General features: G+C 41.6%; 1 protein-coding gene across 3 annotated transcripts in view; it reads left to right on the top strand.

The window, feature by feature from the left end:
• MXI1 (MAX interactor 1, dimerization protein) overlaps window positions 1-20,797 on the top strand; it is an 83,900-nt gene that overhangs the window by 28,103 nt on the left and 35,000 nt on the right. For all 3 annotated transcript variants that reach the window (XM_033149710.1, XM_033149709.1, XM_033149711.1), the window contains exon 3: window positions 17,783-17,812. In XM_033149710.1, the coding sequence (XP_033005601.1) occupies window positions 17,783-17,812 (30 nt within the window). The remainder of the gene's footprint in view (window positions 1-17,782; window positions 17,813-20,797) is intronic.

Here is a 20,797-nt window from a genome sequence, read left to right as displayed (position 1 = left end):
CTTTTCGGGTATGGGGTGGGTGTGCAAGGACAGGGAATGTAAAACATAGCAAATAGGGGTAAGTGGAGGCTGCTGATGGAAGAAGGGAAGGAACCATGAGTAAAAGGAAGCAAGGTGTGAGGTGAGAGAACTGCTAAAAAGACAGAAGAGACAGAGATACAGAAGGCTGAAAATCTAAGAGCCCATCTTTTTGCACACTTATTCAAAAGTCAGTCCCATGAATACAAGGAAGGTTACTCCTTGGTTTGTCCCCCTCCCACTTCCAGAGCTCTGGGGTCATAGAATGTTCTGGAGTAAAATCTTGAGCAGAGTTCATGGGCATAATTGGTGATGAGTTTTCAGTGTGCTTTCTGTTTTCTTGACGGCATTTCTGTTACTTCCTGGTGTTGGCTTTATTGGTGGGGTGGGACGGACTCAAAACAGTTCTAAATTGAAGAGCACTTCGACATACAAGCCTGTGTGTGGTTAATATAAAAGTGTATTAATAGGTAAGCAGGGCTGAATTTAGAAGAACTGTTTGTAACTGTTGAGGCCTTCGCCTATGTTTTCTGAATCTCCAACATGCCTCAAAGCATATAAAATAATGTACAAGGAGTGTTTTTGTTTCAGGAAGAGGAATTTCACTTCACTAGAGCTGGAGTAATGATTACTTCACAACTTTCCTTACTTAGTAGGGTAAATGTAGTATTTGACACCATTTAGATTATTTGCCATGAAGAAGCTGTTGTTTTTCTGTGTTTGCATCAGCAGTAGGACAACAGGGGGTAAATATTGAGTATATATACTGAGTGTCAGGATTCCCAGCACTGAAGCATTCATTATCACAGGAACTTCATAAAAAACAAACAAAGCCTGTGGGCTGGACAGGCATAAAAATAAATTTATTTTTCACCAGCCTGCTTCTAATACTGTACCAGAATTGCACTGGATTTGTGGGTAGGGAGAATCATGATTTGATGGAATACCTGTACAGGGAGTTACGGCAGGGGACAAAAATTTAGTTCTGCTTATCAATGTGCACATTTTGTTGTAAAAATCCCCAGAACCTACCATTTTAGATTCACATGACTGCACCATTTGCACGAGTCAGTGTGGCTGCCCCTACCATGTTTAGTTTGGCCTGCACTCTTCCCTTAGTAGTGCCATGCAGAATTATGTGCTGTATTCTCCATATGACGTATGCTATGCTGTGCTTCTACCAAGCTAACATGGTAATTAGCAGTGCATGAATAAGGTGGTGAATGAAGCAGGCTGGTGAAAAATCTGCTGGTTCCATGAGATGGAAGTATAGTTTTGTGGCCCCATACTTGTAATTAATTTTTGCTGTGGCATTTGCCCCGAGCATTGTTTGTTTCTTTGTTTCGAATTTTTTGGACTGCTTTAATAATTTTTTAAAAAGTCTAAGCAGTATTCAACATGGTGCTTTAAAGCATGGAGCTGTGCTCTAAAACATAACATGAGAATATGATACACAGATACTAAAGGCAGGATAAAAATGTAAACACACCAGAGGGGGAAAGTTATAAGAAGGAAAAGAAAATCAGGAAAGGCCGGGGGGGGGGGGGAGAGACGTTTTTAAGGAAGTGCCTAAAGCAGGTAACTGACGGTGTCTTGAGGATCTCAGAATAATCCTTTAGCAATGTTCTCCATTGGAGATAACTGAACTGTCAAATGTCATATCATAGTCCTTATAGTGCCTGTAGATTATGGGGTTCTCTGCTCAGCCTAAGTAGCAATGGTTATAAGAAAATTAGTTTCCATTTACAAAAGGAATACTGATATTCTCTTGGTGCTGCGTGTACAGCTAGATTCAGAACTGGACTACGACTGTATTCACATGTAATGCTAAGCTATGATGGCTTGTGAAACTGAACCGCTCACAAATTGCATGCAACCTGAGCACTCCTACTTTCATCTCCCTTCCACCAGCAGGGAAACAAACCATGGAGCATCTGGTTCAGCTTTATCTCTGCACCTGCAATCCTGGACTATTTGACCCATGACTGCAGGTTCAGACACAGCTTTAAGACAGGCAGCTCGTGCACAGTATGGTTTAGCTAACCATTCTTAATGGCTTAACCTTGTATGTGAATGTGGCCTTTGCTTTGTTGGGTGAAAACTCTGCACAATTTCAGCCCCTATTAAATACACTCTTGTCACGTCCTTATTCTGGACATTCACTATTTTAATGCTTATTTGTTGTGAATGGGGGTTGGGGTTGGATTTTCAGTTTTCTACACGGATGTCATTTTGTCCCATTATAACGGAAGGGGTGGTTAACATGTCTGCTTGCCTAGCAGTTACTCATTTCAGCCATGCATGCCAATGCTGTGCTTCCACGTGTGCTGCTCCTGAACAACCCTGAATTGTTTCAAATAGGACTTGTGTGGGAGTGGAGTCTGGTGGATTGCAGCCTCGGTGGCTCTTCAATAGCCAAAGCATTATTGCATGAGCAGGAAATCAAGAAAGCCGCATGCATGCAGACGGATGCTTTTTTCCAACATATAATCAGGTTAATGAAGTTAAAATGGTCTGTTGTGTAATCCCTCAGTCTAACAGGGTTCATGAAAGGATACGGCAAATTGAGGCTGAGAGCACTGGTGGCTGTTAGTAGGCAAAGTGAGGTGCTGCTTTACACCCAGCTTGTGTAGGAAAGTGGAAGCGGACAATTCAGAGAATGTTGCTCTGTAACAAAACTTGTGGCATCTCTGAAACATCTAATACAGTGACTTGATGCTGAATAAGGTAGAGTAAGTAGAGTGCTATGGTATTTTGGTCTGTAGGCTTGACTATTTGTGTTGCAATCCAATTCATGCTTTTATTTTTAGAAGAGCACGTTTAGCTGTCATCATTGTGGGAAGATGCTTGTTAAAAGGACAGAAGGCAAAAGTGGGCCTTGCTAGGATTTATGATTAAGGTTTGTGAGGGGACCTCTTTCCCCTTGGCTCCTTTTTTCTCTTTATACCACCAGGCAAGGGCCATATCCCCTATCATCCTTTACTAGTCCTGGCCCTGCCAAACTAATTTGAACTGTATGGAATTTCCTTCAGAAGCAATGGTGCAATATTAAGCATATTTATAGAGACATGACATTTCTGAACATGGGAATTTGGGTCCTGTTGATTTAAGACTTGCTCCTGAGTAGACATGCATGAAGATTGGCTTCTAGCTTCTAAACAGCACAATCTCTCCTTTTCCCAAAGTGGGTATTGTAAGTTAAGTGTAGACCTAACCCAGACTCTGTGGAGGGCATTGCATTGGTCTATAATGGAAAACAGAGAAACCTATTGAGAAAATGAGTAGCTTAATAAGGTCATAGGGCATACTTGTTTTTTTTTGGGGGGGGGGAACCTTCATCCATACATTCTACAGTATCAAGAGATTTTGCTGTATACTATGTGTATACTTGGTATACTTAACAATACAGTACTGAGAAATAAAACTCTGTAACTATTTTCAAGGACAAATAGTCCTAAAAGGGGAGAGGGAAGGAAACATTATTATTACACTGACAAAAATAAATCCTTCCATACTTATGTATGAATCAGCCACTGAGGGCAATTTTTGACGTTATTCAAAGAAGATATCTGAAAAAAGTACTTATTTTGGAATGTTTTTGTGCATCCCGAAGACATTTCTGTGAATGTACATGCAAAGTGCACCCAAATTTCTATACTTCCAGCCACACCGTTTTTGAATGTCCGGGGCCTGATTTTAAGTAATTTCAAGTAGCGCTGAGTCAAAATGGGAGGTGAACACTGAGTTTCATGAACATTTTCTTTCTGTGAGAAATGTGCCTCCCTTTTACGGACAGTTTTGCACAGCCCTTTGTGAAAGGGGGTATGAAAGTACTTGCAAGGTGTTAGGTATGTAGACGTGGGGAGGCATCCCTGTTGCTGAGGCACAATTGCTGCTCCATTGCAACAGTTCAGTTACATATAGTTGATTTTGTTAGGGCAGGATAGGGATGCATATCTGAACATAGTTGAACACAAGGTTTAATTGTGACAGTACTCACTGGTACAGAGTACTGGAACCTCTTATTTTGGCTGTCCTTAGCAGCCATTTTGTGATGGTACTCAGAGCACTTTTATTAGTGCAGAATATGCATACCAGCATCTCTCCTCCTCCTCCTCCTCCTCCTCCTTGCATAGGAGTATCATATTGAAATCAGTGCAGTGGAGATGGTTAGTGTCGGCACCTGAATCCATGTTCCTATGTGCTGTTTGTCCTAGCTCATGTCGTGCAGCAAGAAAAGGAGGGACATTTGCTGCGTAGTGCTGGCATACGATGAAATTGCCTAGTGAAGCCAGTTGGGGACCAACAGCCGGGTGGCCTGAGCTTTAGGCATGCATTCTCTCTTTCCTTGTGCTCCTTCAGTGTGAGGGCAGTGGGTAAGCTTCATTTGCCCTTGCTGAAATCATCGTATGCTCAAATGTGGCTGTGCGATGACTTCATTCTGTTCACAGTGTGTGATCCCTGGTTAGCTAGAATTGCATCGTGAAGAATTGCATAGTGAAGAAGCCCTGCCCATATGTGTGTGTGTGTGTGTGAACAATATATATAAACAATAGGAACAATGGCAGTGAACAGGCATGGAAGAAGGTAGGAGGTTTCTTGTAAACTTTTTGCCCCCTTCAAAATGCAGCGCTTGCATTTGAAATTTTAAAAAAAAATCGTGAAAACCTGGCACAGCACTCTTTTTAGTGTCATGTTTCCCAGACGAGCCCTGAAGCTCTTTGCAAAATCTAGGCCCAGTCAGAGAAGTCAATTGCTGTTTTGCTACGTTTAGGCAGTGTACAATTCAGTGGTTTCAGTTTGTAGGGTGTGCTGTCCCCCCCCCCTCCCTTGTTTAGAAAGAGAATTGGCAAGGCTGCTGGCATTTTCTTAAGTACATGCTGTGGAGTGGCAACACAGGACATAGTGATAATGTTACACGAATAAAGTTACTTCCTTATTGCTGCTAGCGCCATTAGGGAATATGAAAATCTCTTACATAGGATTATTTTAGGCAAGTTTAGTTAGAAGTACTGTATTTACTCGAGTCTAATGCACCATCAAATCTAATGCACACCTCAGTTTTCAGAACCTTGAAACAACTAAAAAAAGTTGGCAAATGTAAATGTGCCACCGAATCTAATGCACACCTTAATTTTCGCAATATAATTTGGCCAAAAAAGGTGAGCATTAGATTCAGGTAAATACGGTAATTCTTACTGATTTCAGAAGTGCTAATTCATGACTTAAGTTTACAATGGATTCGAACCTCGATTGATTTTATTTTAGCCACTTATAACCCATCTCTCAATTCAATAGATTCATAAAGTGGCTTATAAAATCATGGAAGGTAAAAAAAAAATTACATAATCCATAAAAATAGTAACATACAATGGCAACGTAAAACAGTGGCATTGTTGTTGTTTTTTTAAAGCCTGGGTAAATGCATATGTTTTGGTTTGATTTACAGGTATTTTAAAAATCCAGTTACCCCCAAGGTCCTGATCCTGCAAATGTTCTCATGAATTAAACTGCTGAAGTTTCTTTCCTGATGTGTTAAGTCTTGCACTGCTTATCTGATAGGATATTTTTGTCTGTAGAAATTGAGGATATTTTTGTGTGCATGAAATAAAGCATATGGACACTGATTATCAAAAGATCTTTCCAGATTGTTTTAAAATTTATTCACGAGGATCATCATGATGGGAAGGTCCTCCCAGCTCCTTTGCTCTATACTTGTTTTGTTGTGATAGATTTGGGTTTATTTGTTTTGGTTTTGGTTTTACTCCCAGAAGCACCCCTTATTGGTCTGTTTCAGGTTTTAATTCTGATTGAATCTCTCTTTCTTTTGTCCTTTTTCTGTTTTAGCCCTTGATTTCTGGTAAATGAAATATAGATGTTACTGAATCATTTTGAATTCTGTAAGGGTTTGTTCATCTCTCTCTCTCTCTCTCTCTCTCTCTCTCTCTCTCTCTCTTAACCTGAGTACTCAAACCACCAGAATTTAAATAGCAAATTCCATGTGTTGTACCATCAGTTGTGGATGATTCATGCCCATTTAAGTGGCTGGGCTTCCCTGCAATAAACAGAAGTGGGGCCCAATCCCTTTTCAGTCATCATTTCTGTGCACACTGCAGAGAAACCTAACCATTTAAATGCCCAGGTACCGTTTAGAACTGATGGCACTGCTAAAGTAGTTTGGCATTTTAAAAAATGTAGCATGTGTCCACATTTAAAAAGTAAAGTGTGAATGGCTCTGAAGCTGTGTTTCCAAATATATATTTGCAGATGCGTTTTATATATGATGCGCACGAATGTATCACTGTTGTGCGCAGTGTGTCCCGAGTTCATTACACACGACTGAATTCTGACAGATAACTGAGCCACAGTATACAAGACGAACGTGATTGCAGGTGGCATTGAGATGCCAGCGACCACGTGGGGTTGTGTGCAATGTCAGCTGTGCTGGGTTACTCTTGATTTTATGGATTTAGAGATCTACCTTCTGACTCTTCTCTCCCTGCCTCAATGTATTGGAGTTGCGACAACATATGTAGGATGTAGGCCTCTTAAACTCTTCTGCAGGGCTGATATTTTTAGAATACGCAGACCACATACATGGGATGTTGTCCAGTACCTGGTAATATCTAGGAAGTGCAAATACTTGGGGATAGAGAGAGTTTAATTACCGGTATATGTGCCAGATTTGTGAGATACAAAATACCTGTTTTGCCTGAACTCCTATCCCAGAACCCTGTGGCAGAGGAGAGGCTTGCAGTAGGCAATGCTTTTTGACAGAACTGGGCTGCTTACTTCTGCATGTATATTGTTCTTCCTGTTCGGCCAAGAAACTAGGGGTGGTGTATATATTGTGGAACTATATGTTGGCTCCTTTCACTGGATTCTAATCCAAATGAAATCCAGCTTGAAAGCACTCGGATTTTGGCTGCTGCCTAACCTGATGGACTTAATATTTTGGTTATGCGGCAAGATGACTTGGTCTTTCTGTTATTCTGACACTTCTGGAGCTTAGCGACTGCTTTAAAACTAGGTGCCTTTGGAGAACTGCTGAGCATTGCTGGCTTGAGGAAGCTGACTTGGTGGCCAAACGTTTACCCATAGGAAAGATCACAAATGCAGCCAGTGTGGTGTAGTGGTTATAGTGTCAGGCTAGGACCAGGGAGGTTCAGGTTCAGGTTCTCGTGCTGCCACAAAGCTTGCTGGGTGATGCTAGGTTGAATAATAGTGACTGGCCCAATAGGATTGCCATGAGGGGAAAGGAAGGGCACAGGACACGCTGTACAACTGCCCTGAGGTAGGATGGGATGATATATTTAGCCCCAAGAGGTCCAACATGACCTCCTTTAAGGTTTTATTAGCTACAGAGACCACAGCTTTCCTGGATGTCTGTAGACTGTCTGATATGCCTATCGGGCTGGTCGTAGGAGGCCAGCTGTGGGAACCACCCCACACTTATCAGAAAGGGAGCTGTGTATTTCTTAGAAACTGAACACTGCTGTTGCTAGGTTTCTGGAGGAAGAGTTAGCACTATTTTTGTGGTTTTAGGTTTGTGCCTGCTTTATTGCAATCCTGGCTTCTGTTTCTACAGACTTTAATGCCATAAGATCTTTTTGCTGGAAAGGACCTACAGGTCATCCAACAACTGTACTCTATAACCAAATCCTAATGCAGTGGTACTCTCCAGATTCTGTGGATGACAATTCCCATCACCTTTGAGCATGCAGTCAGTCAAATTTATTGCTCATAGCCAAAGGCTGCTGCAATGTGTACAATATAATTCAATAGAATATATACTAATTTGATACAAAAACTTAAAAACATTTATATTGTTTGAGCATGCAGCTGATGGGAGTTGTAATCTGAAACCTTTTGAGGGGACCATCTTGGCTTCCCCTGCTCAATCAGAGCACTCTGGTTGAGGACAGCAGGATCCAAGGTGCCTAATGAAAGAAGAGGTGCCTCTTATCTTAAACTAAAGACTATTAGCTTTTTTCAATACAGATAGTTCAAAATACACACAAGGCAGTGTGAACAAAATTCCTTTGGAGTTATCACTGGTCTGACCCTGGTGATGTGTACATTCTGAGCATGAAAGCAAGCTTCAAGGTACTCTTGAAGTTGCCCTTGCAGTTTAGAAATATCACCTAAAGCCTTTTGGAATATGTGGACTTTATGAAAAAGTGTCTTTTGAACTTACCGTGTTACAAAAATATTGAAAACTGCCCTCAATGAGATACAATAAGATACAATAAGATACTTTTATCTATAAAGCTGAGCAATATTTTTGAGTTGTTTTGTTTCTGTTCTGTAACTTTTATTACTTGTTATTGTAACTGAATATTGGTTTATATGGATTAGTAACATTGAAAATGAAACACACACACCACAAATGTGTCTGAATTATTGCTCAGGCCTCTCTAAACCTGGATGATTAATATCTGATACAGACACCTAGCTCTTTACCACCACCACATCCAACCCTGATTTATTTTTTATAGTGTTGATGCTATACGTTTGTGTCTTTTGGCCAGAGGTCTACAAACAGCATTGCAGCAAAAGTGCCACAGATCTAACAGACACAGTTTGATAACCACCATACTCAGAAATGTTTGGTGTAATATATCTGCCTGATCTGGATCCAAATGTAAATTACTGATAGTTCTCTTGGTTACTTTCAAATTCCAGACCATACGTATTGTTGTCGTTTAGTCGTTTCCGATTCTTCGTGACCCCATGGACCAGAGCATGCCAGGCACTCCTGTCTTCCACTGCCTCCCGCAGTTTGGTCAAACTCATGTTAGTAGCTTTGAGATCGAGACCATACATATTAATCCATCTCTAATCTTGCTTCCTTGTTGGTTTCTCAGTGCTGAAACCTTTGGCATATTCTCTTTCTGCTCCTGTGTTGTAGCAATTCCTAATGGTTATGACAAAACATTTTGCTGGTTGGTTGAGTTCCGCAATATTTCAGCCTTGGCTGACTACCTTCCAAGCTCTCATGGAGACAAGAAGAAATCATGCTGCACAGGATATTATTGTAGAAGAGATTAGTTGATTATTTTGAGATGTAAAACCTGGGGCCAACCTAGAGGTGGCTGCAACAGTCCCTTGCATTTAAACGTGGAACTACCCCCGTCACGTGGAAAGAAGGAAGGAATCTCATGGAATGGAGAAGAATCCTTGCTCCACCCAGAACGCCTCTCCCTCAGCACCTTTTTACACCACTGAACTCTGATCCCAGCAGTAACCTTGGCTGGGTGAAAAGCACTTGGAGCTGGGGGCGGGGAGGGAAGTTGCAGCGGGGGTTTAGAGCCCCCTCGCACACATCGCTTTGCTGCTGTAAAAATAATGTTCTCTTCACCTCCCGCCTTTGATTTTGGTAGCCCTGTGTTTGAATGCACAGACTTGTTGCTATCATTCTGAGTTTGAGTCTTGGCACCAGGTTTCAGCAGTGGGGCAGTGTGATTACAGCATAAGGCTAGGGTCTGGAAGACCTGGGCTCAAATCTAAACTCTGCTATGAAGTTCAGCGGGTGACCTTGGGCTAGTTGCACATTCTACTTGAGCTGCTTCACCCTGTGGTATTAAATCACATTTTTTTTGCCGGAGCATATTTTTAGGTTTATTCTAGTGAGGGCAGACCAGTGAAGAAGCATGTGACTCTATTAGGATGCATGTACATTCTGACTGGATTCTAACTATCACTCTGTGACTTGACCTACGCCTCAAGTTAAAACATAGTTCAAGCTCAAACCTGCCCAATTGCTTCCTCTGCCATTCTGAATTTTAGCTTAATATCATTCCTCCCAGGGTGTGATCCGAAGGCATATGATGCTACAGTCTTGCTGGTCTTAAGCCAGGTCTTTGCTTTGATGGGAGACCAATCACCTTAGGAACCCAAGTTCCACCATGGAAGAAAGGCAGAATAATAAATCGAATAATAAAACAAATCTTAAAGAAATATAAATTCATCAGTGCAGATATTTAAAATCAGTTGACACATCCAACCAATCCCAAAGGTCTCGGCAACCAGAAACCAAATGAAGAAACATTGTTTGAGATGGGCAGTGAAATTGATCAAACTGCAAGTAATTTACAGTATTGTGTCACTTTTTATTTCAATTCACATTTATTTGTTCTAATTGAAAAGGTGAACATGGAAAAACAGAGGCTGGATTATTTTCACACATAGACTTGATTTTAAATGGCCACTTTTGACATGGGAAAGTCATGACTAGATAGCATCCTGGTAACTTTGTGTAGTGCAGAGGTCTTTTATATGTACCCCTTGATAACATGGTCTCTGTTTTATTATACCATTGGAAGTGTTGCATAGTCATCAGATGGTGACTCTTATATGTGTAAAAAATGGCCATATGAATTGTTTCCCAAGTATATTTGTATAATTATTATGTCTAGAGTGGCTGTGCCATCTTAGTAGTGTATAGTTATAAAAATAAAGACACAGGCAGTGCCCATGGATGTAACATTTTAAATATAAAACACATGTAATGACACTCCAGTGAATTTAAATATGTGTAGAAAGAATCTTGTGACTTACAATAAATTTCCAGGATTGTTTGCTGCTCCTCCAAGTGTTACTTTCTATGCCTCTGTAGGGGTTAACTTTGGGTATTCATGAGGCTGTATTTCTAAAGGTCGTTTTTCCATTCCCTGGAACAACATATTTTATTTAAATAAAGAAACTAGGTTAAGTAGATGTATTATTTTACATTATCTTGGTTGTGCTGAGGACTTGACGTTGCTTAATATTTCAATAACTTACTAGTAGCAAAGGTCTGGGTTAGTAGCCTTGCTCAAAGCATCGCAATTGCCATTTTGCAAACTCGCCCTCATATTCTAGTGGGTGTATTATAGTCATTGGCCTAGATAGCACATCATATGAAACCATATGAATGAAACTATGAGCTCAAGTCCAGGCAACACGACAATCCAGCCTTCTAAGGAACACCACAGGAACTTTTGAGCAGTGTTCAATAGTACACTACTCTTTGTTGCACAATTAAGTTATTTGGACTGGAGTACACTACTCATGCACATTAAACCAGATCTTGTTATCAGATTATGGTTTAATGTGACGTGTGAACTGGGCCAATGTTTTGTATGCCTTCTATTCACCAGGTTAGGTCAGGTCTGTACATTTAAATAACCTTCCAGGATGTGTTGTTCCAAAACATGACTTCTCTTGAATTCCTATTTATTTCAACAAGTCTAGTATAGCAGCAGAACTGTGAATTATGCCCCCTTCCCTATGCTTCTTAAGTTCATCAGTATGAATGTGCCAAGAAGGCTGTTGACTCTATTCTATGTCTTGGATTTTGCAACAGCAACACGGGTTTATATGGGGAGAAGGGAGAGAAACAGCCTAATTGTTCCTTTGCTCATATGTTTCTGCATGCTGCCTTGATGTGAAAAGATCTTTAGTTGCTTTGATGTATGAATTTTTTTTTAGAAATGTGAAAGTACATTCCTCCTTTGTAATATCCACTTTGGGGAAAAAAGACGATGGTAGGTTAGGTTACAAAGAAGGGCGGGTAGAATAGGTTTGCTCCCTAGTGCCATTCTGCAAACGGTTGTGCAGAGCACTAGGGGAGACCTTGCTGCACAAAGTACCTGCAGCTGCAAAGGCATTATGCAACGGCATGCCTGCACACTGGGTACATGAAGCTCTCCAGTGCATAGTAAATATTTCTCTGTTGCAAAGCTTGTTTTGCAGCAGGGTTTGGGAGATTTCAAACAGCTTACTTGCCAATGTAATGATGGGAATTGTAGTCCAGAAACAACGAGAAGCCAGAAGTTCCCCATCTCTGTATTGGATTGTGTTTTGGGCATGCGTAAAGAGGCTTAAAACTATACACAGTTCAAGATACATAATCCAGTTGGGAAAGAGAGAAGGTTATCTTGTGCAAATGGAAGAACTCCTCTGGATTTCAATTCATTGTGAAATGTTCTGCTAAGTAGGATCTGATCTTGCTTTGAGTGGAAGGGCACCTTTGGATCCACATGACTCTGTTTGAAGTTAAAAGAAGAAGAAATGCTCATGCCACAGTCGTACCACTCCTTATGCAGAAGGGGATCTCACCCAGGAATCTTCCTTCTTCCTTTCCTTTCTCTCCCAGGCTATGCTGTACCTGTGCTACGATGGCTCATGGCCATAATTTTTACAAATATTATTGGGGGGATAGTAAAAATTACTTTTCATTAAAATAATAATAATATGCCCTGTGACCTTCAGGTTACTCGTCTGCTTAGTTTTGGTAACTCTGCAATATTGGGTGTTTCCAGACCATTCACTGGGCCTTTCTCCAAGATGAAGCATTTTAAGCCTACACCCAACTATTAGGACTATGTCAGGCTGGAGGGGAGTGGCTTACCCAAGAGATCTGTTTGTGGCTGTTCAACTATTACCTTAAAGTCTTGCGCTAATTAACTTTGCACTGCCTGATACTTTGGAGTAAGGAATTGCAAATGCTGGGCAGCCTATTTTCTGTCAAGAGGAGGATTCCTTAGTGTGTGTTCGGGGGGGGGGGGGGAGCAGGGAGGTAATTGATCCATGTCTGTGTGTGCATTTGCCCATGCCAGTGACAGAGCTAGAATTAATGATTGGCAGAGCCAGGGACATGCCTTCTGGACTGGCTAATCCAGAATAAAGATTGATCTGCTTCAGTTTTCCCCATGGCTACATCAGGTTTGAATTGGTACCAGTCCTCTGAATTTCTAATTTCAAATGAAATTATTTCTTTCTGATTTCGGTATGTGTGTGTGAGAGAGGGGGGGGGGGAGAGACAGACAGACAGACACCCATGCTGTACATTTAAAGCTCATAACTTCTCACAAAGAATCATGGGAACTTTAGGTTGTTAAGGGTGCTGGGAATTGTAGCTCAGTGAGCGGTAAACTACAGTTCCCATGATTCTTTTAGGGGAAGCCATGGCATGGATGACAGAAACCTACCAGTTTGTTCTCAGACAGCTGGCAGGGGGGATTATTGTGGGGCCCACATTGCCCACCTGTGTTCTAAAGTAAGGGGTCAGCATTGAAGAGCCACATAATAGCCTTATGAAATGGAGGCAGCAGAGTGTAGAGCAGTGCCACAAAATTCAGCGAATATACAATGGTGGAATAAAGCTTGCTTTACTGAGGGGGTTCTAAGCATTATGCTGAACTGTGACTTAAGAGTGCTTCCAGATAGGAGTTTATTGTGGAATTGGTGCTGCTCATGTAGGCAAGGCTTGGTTTTCGTTTTTGTTCTTTTTGTAGTCTCCACATGACATCATTGCCATTAAAATACTGGTCCATGCTTCAGAAGTAGTAGTACTACTACTACTACTACTACTACTAATAATAATAATAATAAATATGGATCTCCCCTTACTATAGAAAATCCGATAAGTAAAAGCAGCCCATTAAGACATCTGCAATTACAGCTGGTATGGAAGCTTGTTAGCATTTTGGGGTATGTGATTTGGGTGGGTGGCTTCTAACACAACACCCCTATACTTCCATCTGCTTCCCAGTTGTGTGCAATCTAACCGTTTTCTTCCTGGTAGCTCAGATGATAGGAGTGGGCTTATTTCCACCAACTGCAACATGCTGAAGGCACATTTGAATTTCAGCAACCTGATTAGGAGAGGCTGTTTTTCAAGATCTCTCTAGTGTGTGTGTGTGTGTGTGTGTGTGGTATGTACCTTTGAGACTATGGGCTCCTCCACATTTACCTTTTGCCCCACACTTTCTAGGCTTTAATATTAGATAAAAAATCTTTATCCCTCTTGTGCAAAACCTTGGTACTAAAAATTAGAAACAAACAAATGGAAATGTTCACCTTCCCCCACAAAAAACCCACCAAAACTACAAGTCTCTATTTTTGCTTATTGTGAAACAAGATAACAAAGGCTTGCAACATTTGCTCTTGTGCACTTCCAGAGAATTGTTTATGAAAAGGTGTCCTGAATAGAAGAAGTTTGTGCAGTATGTGATGGAGAGGTGGGGCAACAAACCCACATGGGTGGAAAAACGATGAATACGCAGGATTGAGAAAACTAGGGTGTGTGGAAGCCAAATACTCACACAGAGAGATTGTATCTGAATGACCCATTTGTGATATAAGGCCCCAGTCTGGAAACACAACCGTGTGCAGTTGAGTCAAATCTGGTAAACAAGAATAATAAGAATTGGAACCGTTTGTGCTGTTCTGTAGCTAATCCCTTTTCCTCATCAGATTTTAGCTCCACTTCTGGCTAGGGTTATGTGTATATGTAATAAGGTTGGTACTTTGAAAAACTGTGATGTCCTGTACAAAAATGGTCATTTGGGCAAACATCATCATCCCTTCAGCCTCACAGAAATTCTGTAAATGCTGTATACAGTATCGAGGCTCTTTTCTCTACCTTTACCAAAATAAAAATGGAATTAATCTGGTGGCCATGTGGACATCTATGAGGAATAAAAATCTGCTCAAAAAACGAAACGCTAACTAGGATTCAGACTGCTGTTCACATGCACTTACCAGGGAGTAAACCCCTTCAAGAGAGTGGGGCTTACTTCTAAAAAGACACTTAGAGGAGTGCACTGTTAGCCAAATTCTGTCTAGCATAACCACTGAGCTATGGTTATGCAACCGCACAGTTTAGTCACATTCGTGGGCAATACTTAACACATGAGCGTATACGATCTAACAAAGTCAGGATGTTACTCCATTGAATGATTATAATTTTTAGTTTAGAGGCAATTATGAGTGTACTTACTACGAGGAAGCTATGGAAGAAATGGCAAAGATTTCTGAGGAGAGAATTTTGATTATACCTCAAGTTACCAAGGAGAACACTAGATGTATTTCAAAATGCTTTCTATTTTAAGGATTGTTCATCGTAATAGTCTGACAGGATATATTTAGAAGCGGCATAGCCCCCCCCCCTCCACCCCACCCCTTTCCTTGTCTGGGAAAATTCATACTACTTTATGCCAATATGGTTATAAATCACATAATAAACTTTCCAGTTTCAAGGAAAAATGGCAACCCTCCTCAGCTTTGGTGTCTGATAGAAGGAAGATAAGTAATAAAGAGTCTCCTGTGTGAGAAGAAATAGGGAGAGCCTGCTGTTTTAATTTTGTTCCCAGCGGTGGGCCGAACTTTGTTCTTTCAGCGCCAACCTTCATGACTGGCTTGATTATAATGTTGGAATTCAATCCCTTGCATATCTTTGGGTTTGGAGCCATTAATGGAGTCTCCAGGAAGAGGGAGACATCTCCTGCAGGAACATAACAGTAAATAAAACTAACAGCACACTGGATTTACACACAGTAATTTACACACAGATTACTCCGAATGCATTAAGTTCGCAACAGTGTCAGATTTTATTTCTGTACCTTTAGATGCTGCTGCTTGAAATACAGTTCAAAGGAATTTCATTTTTATTTCTTGGGACATGGGAGAACTTTAGTGTCTCCCACCCCTCTTTCATTCTTATTTAATAGTTGAAATGCATGTATTTTAACACAGTGCACAGTGCGTACAGCTTCCAGGTCATGTGGCCAGCATGACTAAGCTTCTTCTGGCAAACCAGAGGAGTGTATGGAAACGCCGTTTACCTTCCCGCCGGAGCAGTACCTATTTATCTACTTGCACTTCGTGCTTTCGAACTGCTATGTTGGCAGGAGCAGGGACCAAGCAACGGGAGCTCACCCCGTCATGGGGATTCGAACCGCTGACCTTCCGATCAGCAAGCCCTAGGCTCAGTGGTTTACACCACAGCACTACCCACATCCCTTAAGTTTCTGCATAGCATGTGACAATAGGGTCCCATTGTTTTTACATTTGATTTTACTCCAAATGTTCATACATCTTTAGGCTAAAAAAAAGTTCATTGAATGTTGCTGGTTGACCTTTTTACACTTGTGCATTCTGCTCTAGGCTTTGTAATAATTTGCACAGGGGGAAAGGAGCCAGGCGTCTGTCCATCAGAAGATAGGAGACCGCTTCTTAGAACCAGCTTCTAAATTCCTGACAATATTACAGTTAGTGGCTTATGCATGTAGCCATTCATTCAGTTCCAGGTTGGAGGTGTGAGTAATTCAGATTAATCTTTGTGTATTCTACTTGCCCAGTAAAAGTTGGCCCTGTTCACCACTTCCCCTACCCTTATTTCTTAAGAAGCTTCTGATTTACTGGTAATAGAGGAATCGCCATTGAGTTTTGAACTACAGTACTGTAGTTTTGAAGTCAGTTCTATTGTCATTAGGATTCTCTGCAAGGATCGATCTTAGATGTTGATAGTTTAAAGGAGTGCCTCTCCCTAAATCAGCTTGCCCCTTTCTTAAGATCGAAGGAGTGTCTTCAACATGTCCTATCAATGGGGGAAATGTGGTATGGGTGATGCAGAAGAGAGCCTTCTCTGTGGTGGCACCCTGTTTGTGGAATATCCTCCCCTTAGAAGTGAGACAATATTTTTTCACCAGGTCAAAATCTATTATTTGCCTAGGCATATTAAGGTTTAGTTGCTTATTAGCCTGCTTTGTTATTTTTATCTCCCTCTATTTGTTTTGAGGGTTTTGGTGCTTGTTGTATGGTGGTTTTTAAAGTTTTGCACTCTGGCCAAGTATCTGTAAATGAAGGGTGAGTTATAAATATTTTTAATATATTAAAAGGAAATAGTTGGCCTTCAACCAAGTGTGATGTCAATTGGCAAACAAATGGATATGTCTTTCTATTCTTTTTCTAAGCCACTAACCTCTTATTTTAAGTTAGTCTATCATAAAATATACATGCTACTCTCAAATTCTTTTATGTCATTTTTTAAAAAGTCATAGGATATTGTTTGTTACGGTTAGCACTTTAAATAATACAGTATAAAGTTTGATGGGATCCAAACATTCATTGTCTCCTGCTTCCATTATGTTATCCATGATGTAGGCCAATAAAAAACAAAGTTTGCAGTCTCATTAATTCAAAGGGCCTTGGAAACTTGCAAATTGCTCAAAATAATTAAAATTTCCGTAAACTGGCTTGTTCAGGATGACTTATCCTGAGTTTGAACCCTCTTCCACTGTTTCAACTTCTGATTTGTTTATGGGAAGAAGTGAACATATGATCAATTGGAGCTGAAATAGCAATAGGAATAGGAATAATTTTATTGGCCAAGTATCAATCATACTTGGAATTTTGCTTCAACTACATTGCAATATGATCTGAGGATCCTTGTGACTACTCAGGGTTTTCTCCCTGATCTCTGTTTTCATCTTGGGATAACTAACCTGTGTAAGCTGTATCATAACTCTAAAATTATGTGGGCCACGCTGATTCATACATCTGTGGTGACTGAAACAATGAGCAAGTAGATGTAGCTGAATGAAAATCCCAAGCCTTGAAAACCATCGGTATAGTAAGATCTAGAGCTCCAAATATTTCAATTGTAGGGTCTGTAAGTACCACATTTTTCTGTCTATAAAACACCCCCATGTATAAGACGCCCCCTATTTTGGGGGGCTCCAAATTAAGAAAACATCCCTGAGCACTACCCGTGTATAAGACAAGCCCCAATTTTAAACCTATTTTTTGTAAAACAAAACAAAACAAAACACCCCATGTCTTATAAATGGGAAAATACGGTAATTCTTTGTGTGGGTGGTTGAATGTGCTGCTCTGATCCATTGTAACTAAGAAACAAAAACTGCTCACAATTTAGGGGACTTGGCTCTTGAAGTTATAAAGTGGCTAATCCTTTTCTTCTTGGTTTATCTTCCAGATCTACGCACAACGAACTAGAAAAGAACCGGTAAGTTACTGATAAACTGGCTTCCTGAAAATGCAAACTTTTATCAGTGTGCCTAAATGTTAAACCCTTCAGCTTTCCTCTGGTTTGCCTTGGCAGCCTGGAAATGCCACATTGCACCAGGTGAGTGCTTTTTTCAAAACAACAAAACAACGCATGCACGCGCGCACACACACACACACACATCCATGCAAAGATCTGGAAAGAAGAAGTACCTCTCTTACCCTCCCTAAAATGCAAAGAAGTGACCCATTTTTGCAGCTCATCTGTATGCAGAAGAAATACTGTTTCTCTTCTCTTTGCAAACTGAAATCTGATTGGGTCAGTGTCCATACATGAGGTTGCTAGGGTATCGGATTTCTCAGACACTACATGTTAACTAAAGAGGTGTGTGTGTGTGTGTGTGTGTGTGTGTGTTGGCCTCCTCCTCTTTTTCTCTGCCTATCGGGCCTGTCATAATCTCTGCCTATTGAAGGGAAATGGCATTGTCCAATGGCTTTTAAATCTGGCTAGCCATTGCTCCTCTGGAGTGGTGCTCTTGTAATGTGCTTCAGGATGCAGCCCGCTTATCCTTGAGCCGAAGTTTTTCAGCAAGCCATGCAGTTTTGTTGCTTGGCTAGCTCTACTCTATGACTCATCTCCTTTGTAACAGGAGTTAGAGTAATATAAATACTACTGAGACAACAGGGACTTAGTTCACACGCAGATCGGGTTATGGCATTGCTTTCAGGATGCTATCATTGTACCCAGGCTTCCTATTTATAAACATATCTTCAGGATTGGGAGGATGGGTGTAGGGAGGCTGGTTGAATCTCTGTTCCCAGGCTCGCTGATATGGTCCTGTGGAAGGGAAAACCTCTTGCATGGGAAGGGGAGACTTACTCAGACTGCCTTCCGAATCCACTGATGATGAAGAGGGCAGGGGTGGTGACCTCAGGCCTGGGGCTCCAATGGGACCCAACCACCTCTCTGTCTAGCTCTTGGACCTCTCCCTAGGCCACACCCTTCACAAATTCTGCCTCATCAACTCCTTGAACAGGTGTGGGAAACCCTTTTGCCCTGCAGATGTTGCTGAACTACAACTACATCAGCCCCAGCAAACCTAGGTGATGGTCTGAGGTGATGGGAGTTAAGCCCCATCTGCAGGGCCAAAGCTTCTCCACACCAACCTCTGCATGTCTTTTGCCTGCCCTCGTACTCTGTATCTTGCTTGCCTGGGTGGAGAATAGAGAGGGGGCTGTATGAGTGTGTGTAGAAATTAGCTTTCTGTACAAAGGTAAAATTCACCTTTGCTGCCTTGCTCACTTTTGCCTCAGGCCCTCTCCACCACTTGCCTGTGGCCCTCTGGTAAGGTGCTCAGATTGGAGCCCAACCCTCGGTCTGAAACGGGTCCCCCCCCCACGCCACCCGCAGCAGGGGCATCTCCAGCTTAGCATCCTGGCTAAAGACACAGCCACGACTCTCTGGCTGGAACAGCAGAAGTTAACGTGCTTCCACAAAATCAAAAGGTTCTGTGTGCGCACCAGTGTCCCTCTGTCACAGCAGCGCTTTGTAGTTTTTGTTTTGGTGTCCTGCCTTGTCCCCTGACATCGCAAGCCTGTTCTTTGTGGGTTTCCTGTGTATGTTTACTTCCTTCTGCAAAGAGCTGGGGGCTGGGCCCGTTGTTGTTGTCTTGAGCTGAGCTTGCAATTTCAATTAACGATAATGCTAAAAGTGCACACAGCTGTATGCTTTTGAGGCACCAATAGTTTTGTGAGGGGAAGGGGATTTTAGAAAGGGGGGAAAAAAGCACCGGGAAATTCTGATAGGTCTGTGGAAATGCAAAGGAGGTCAAGTCCTGAAAGAAAACAGAGGGGAGGGAGCAACAGATGCATAGACACAAAATCAAATGGGAGAAGCTGGGCTTTATTTTCTTGCCTGCAAAGGGCCATCTACCACAGTGGGAAGGATTCGAGAGCCCTCTTTATGCATTCAGATGTACAGGGGTGGGCTTAAAGTGGAGTGTGTGTGTGTGTGTGTGTGAGAGAGAGAGAGAGAGAGAGAGAGAGTTTCATCCTGCTGCAACACTGCACATGCCAACCTTCATGTGTTCAGTGCGAAGGGGGCTCTAAACAATTTTCAGTTGAATCTGGATACACTCTACCTGTGGTTGGGACCCTTGTACAAAGGGAGGCTTCTGGGCATGCACAGTTGAATGCAGCCAGAATCTCCATGGGAAACCCAGGCATGGAGAACTTCGAGTTCTCCAGGCCTCTCTATCTGACCTTTTAGACTCTGCCCCCAGGTCACACAGTTTTCACCCTTATGCATTGTTTTGAATGCCTAAAGAGGATTTGGGAAAGAGGTAGCTGGACTGTATCTCTCTCTCTCTCTCTCTCTCTCTGTGTGTGTGTGTGTGTGTGTGTGTGTTCCCCAGCTAAAGCTCTTTTGCTCTGTAGGAAGAATCCTGATGAATTGTTAGATTTTTTGAAAATATTGCTAGTGTTATTAATGAATCTTTCTTACTAATGAGCAACCTTGCATGCTGAATGGGTACTGATAACTGTAATAAATGAATAGGTGCCTACGGGCCACGGATTGAGAGAAGGGGTATTGTAACGCCGTTGCTCATAAAAAAAAGGAACATCACAGGAAAGGAGGAAGTACCCAAGTTGCAAAGAACTGATATTAATGTTTACAGAAGTCACATCCATGCCACACCATATATTTAAAGCACTCTTGCGCCACCTTAGCAGTCATGGTTCCTTCTGCAATTGTACCTCTGCAAGGAGTCTGAACAACTCTCAGCCCCCTTAACATACTACTGTTCCCAAGATACTTTAGCGGCATAAGACTGCTAAACTGTGATAACTGGCACAGGATACTTCTGAGATTTCGACTTCACAATGTATTCCTAAAAGCTACTGGGGGGAATAGTCACAAATTTAGCTTTTTGCAGGTATGCCTAAATGATGCCCTTTGTCAGTGTCTTTATCGCCCCAAAGGAAG

Source organism: Lacerta agilis, chromosome 5 (genome assembly GCF_009819535.1).
Source record: "Lacerta agilis isolate rLacAgi1 chromosome 5, rLacAgi1.pri, whole genome shotgun sequence".
Classification (NCBI taxonomy): Eukaryota; Metazoa; Chordata; class Lepidosauria; order Squamata; family Lacertidae; genus Lacerta; species Lacerta agilis.
The sequence above is the reverse complement of the archived record's forward strand: the minus strand, read 5'-3'. Positions and strand labels throughout refer to the sequence as shown.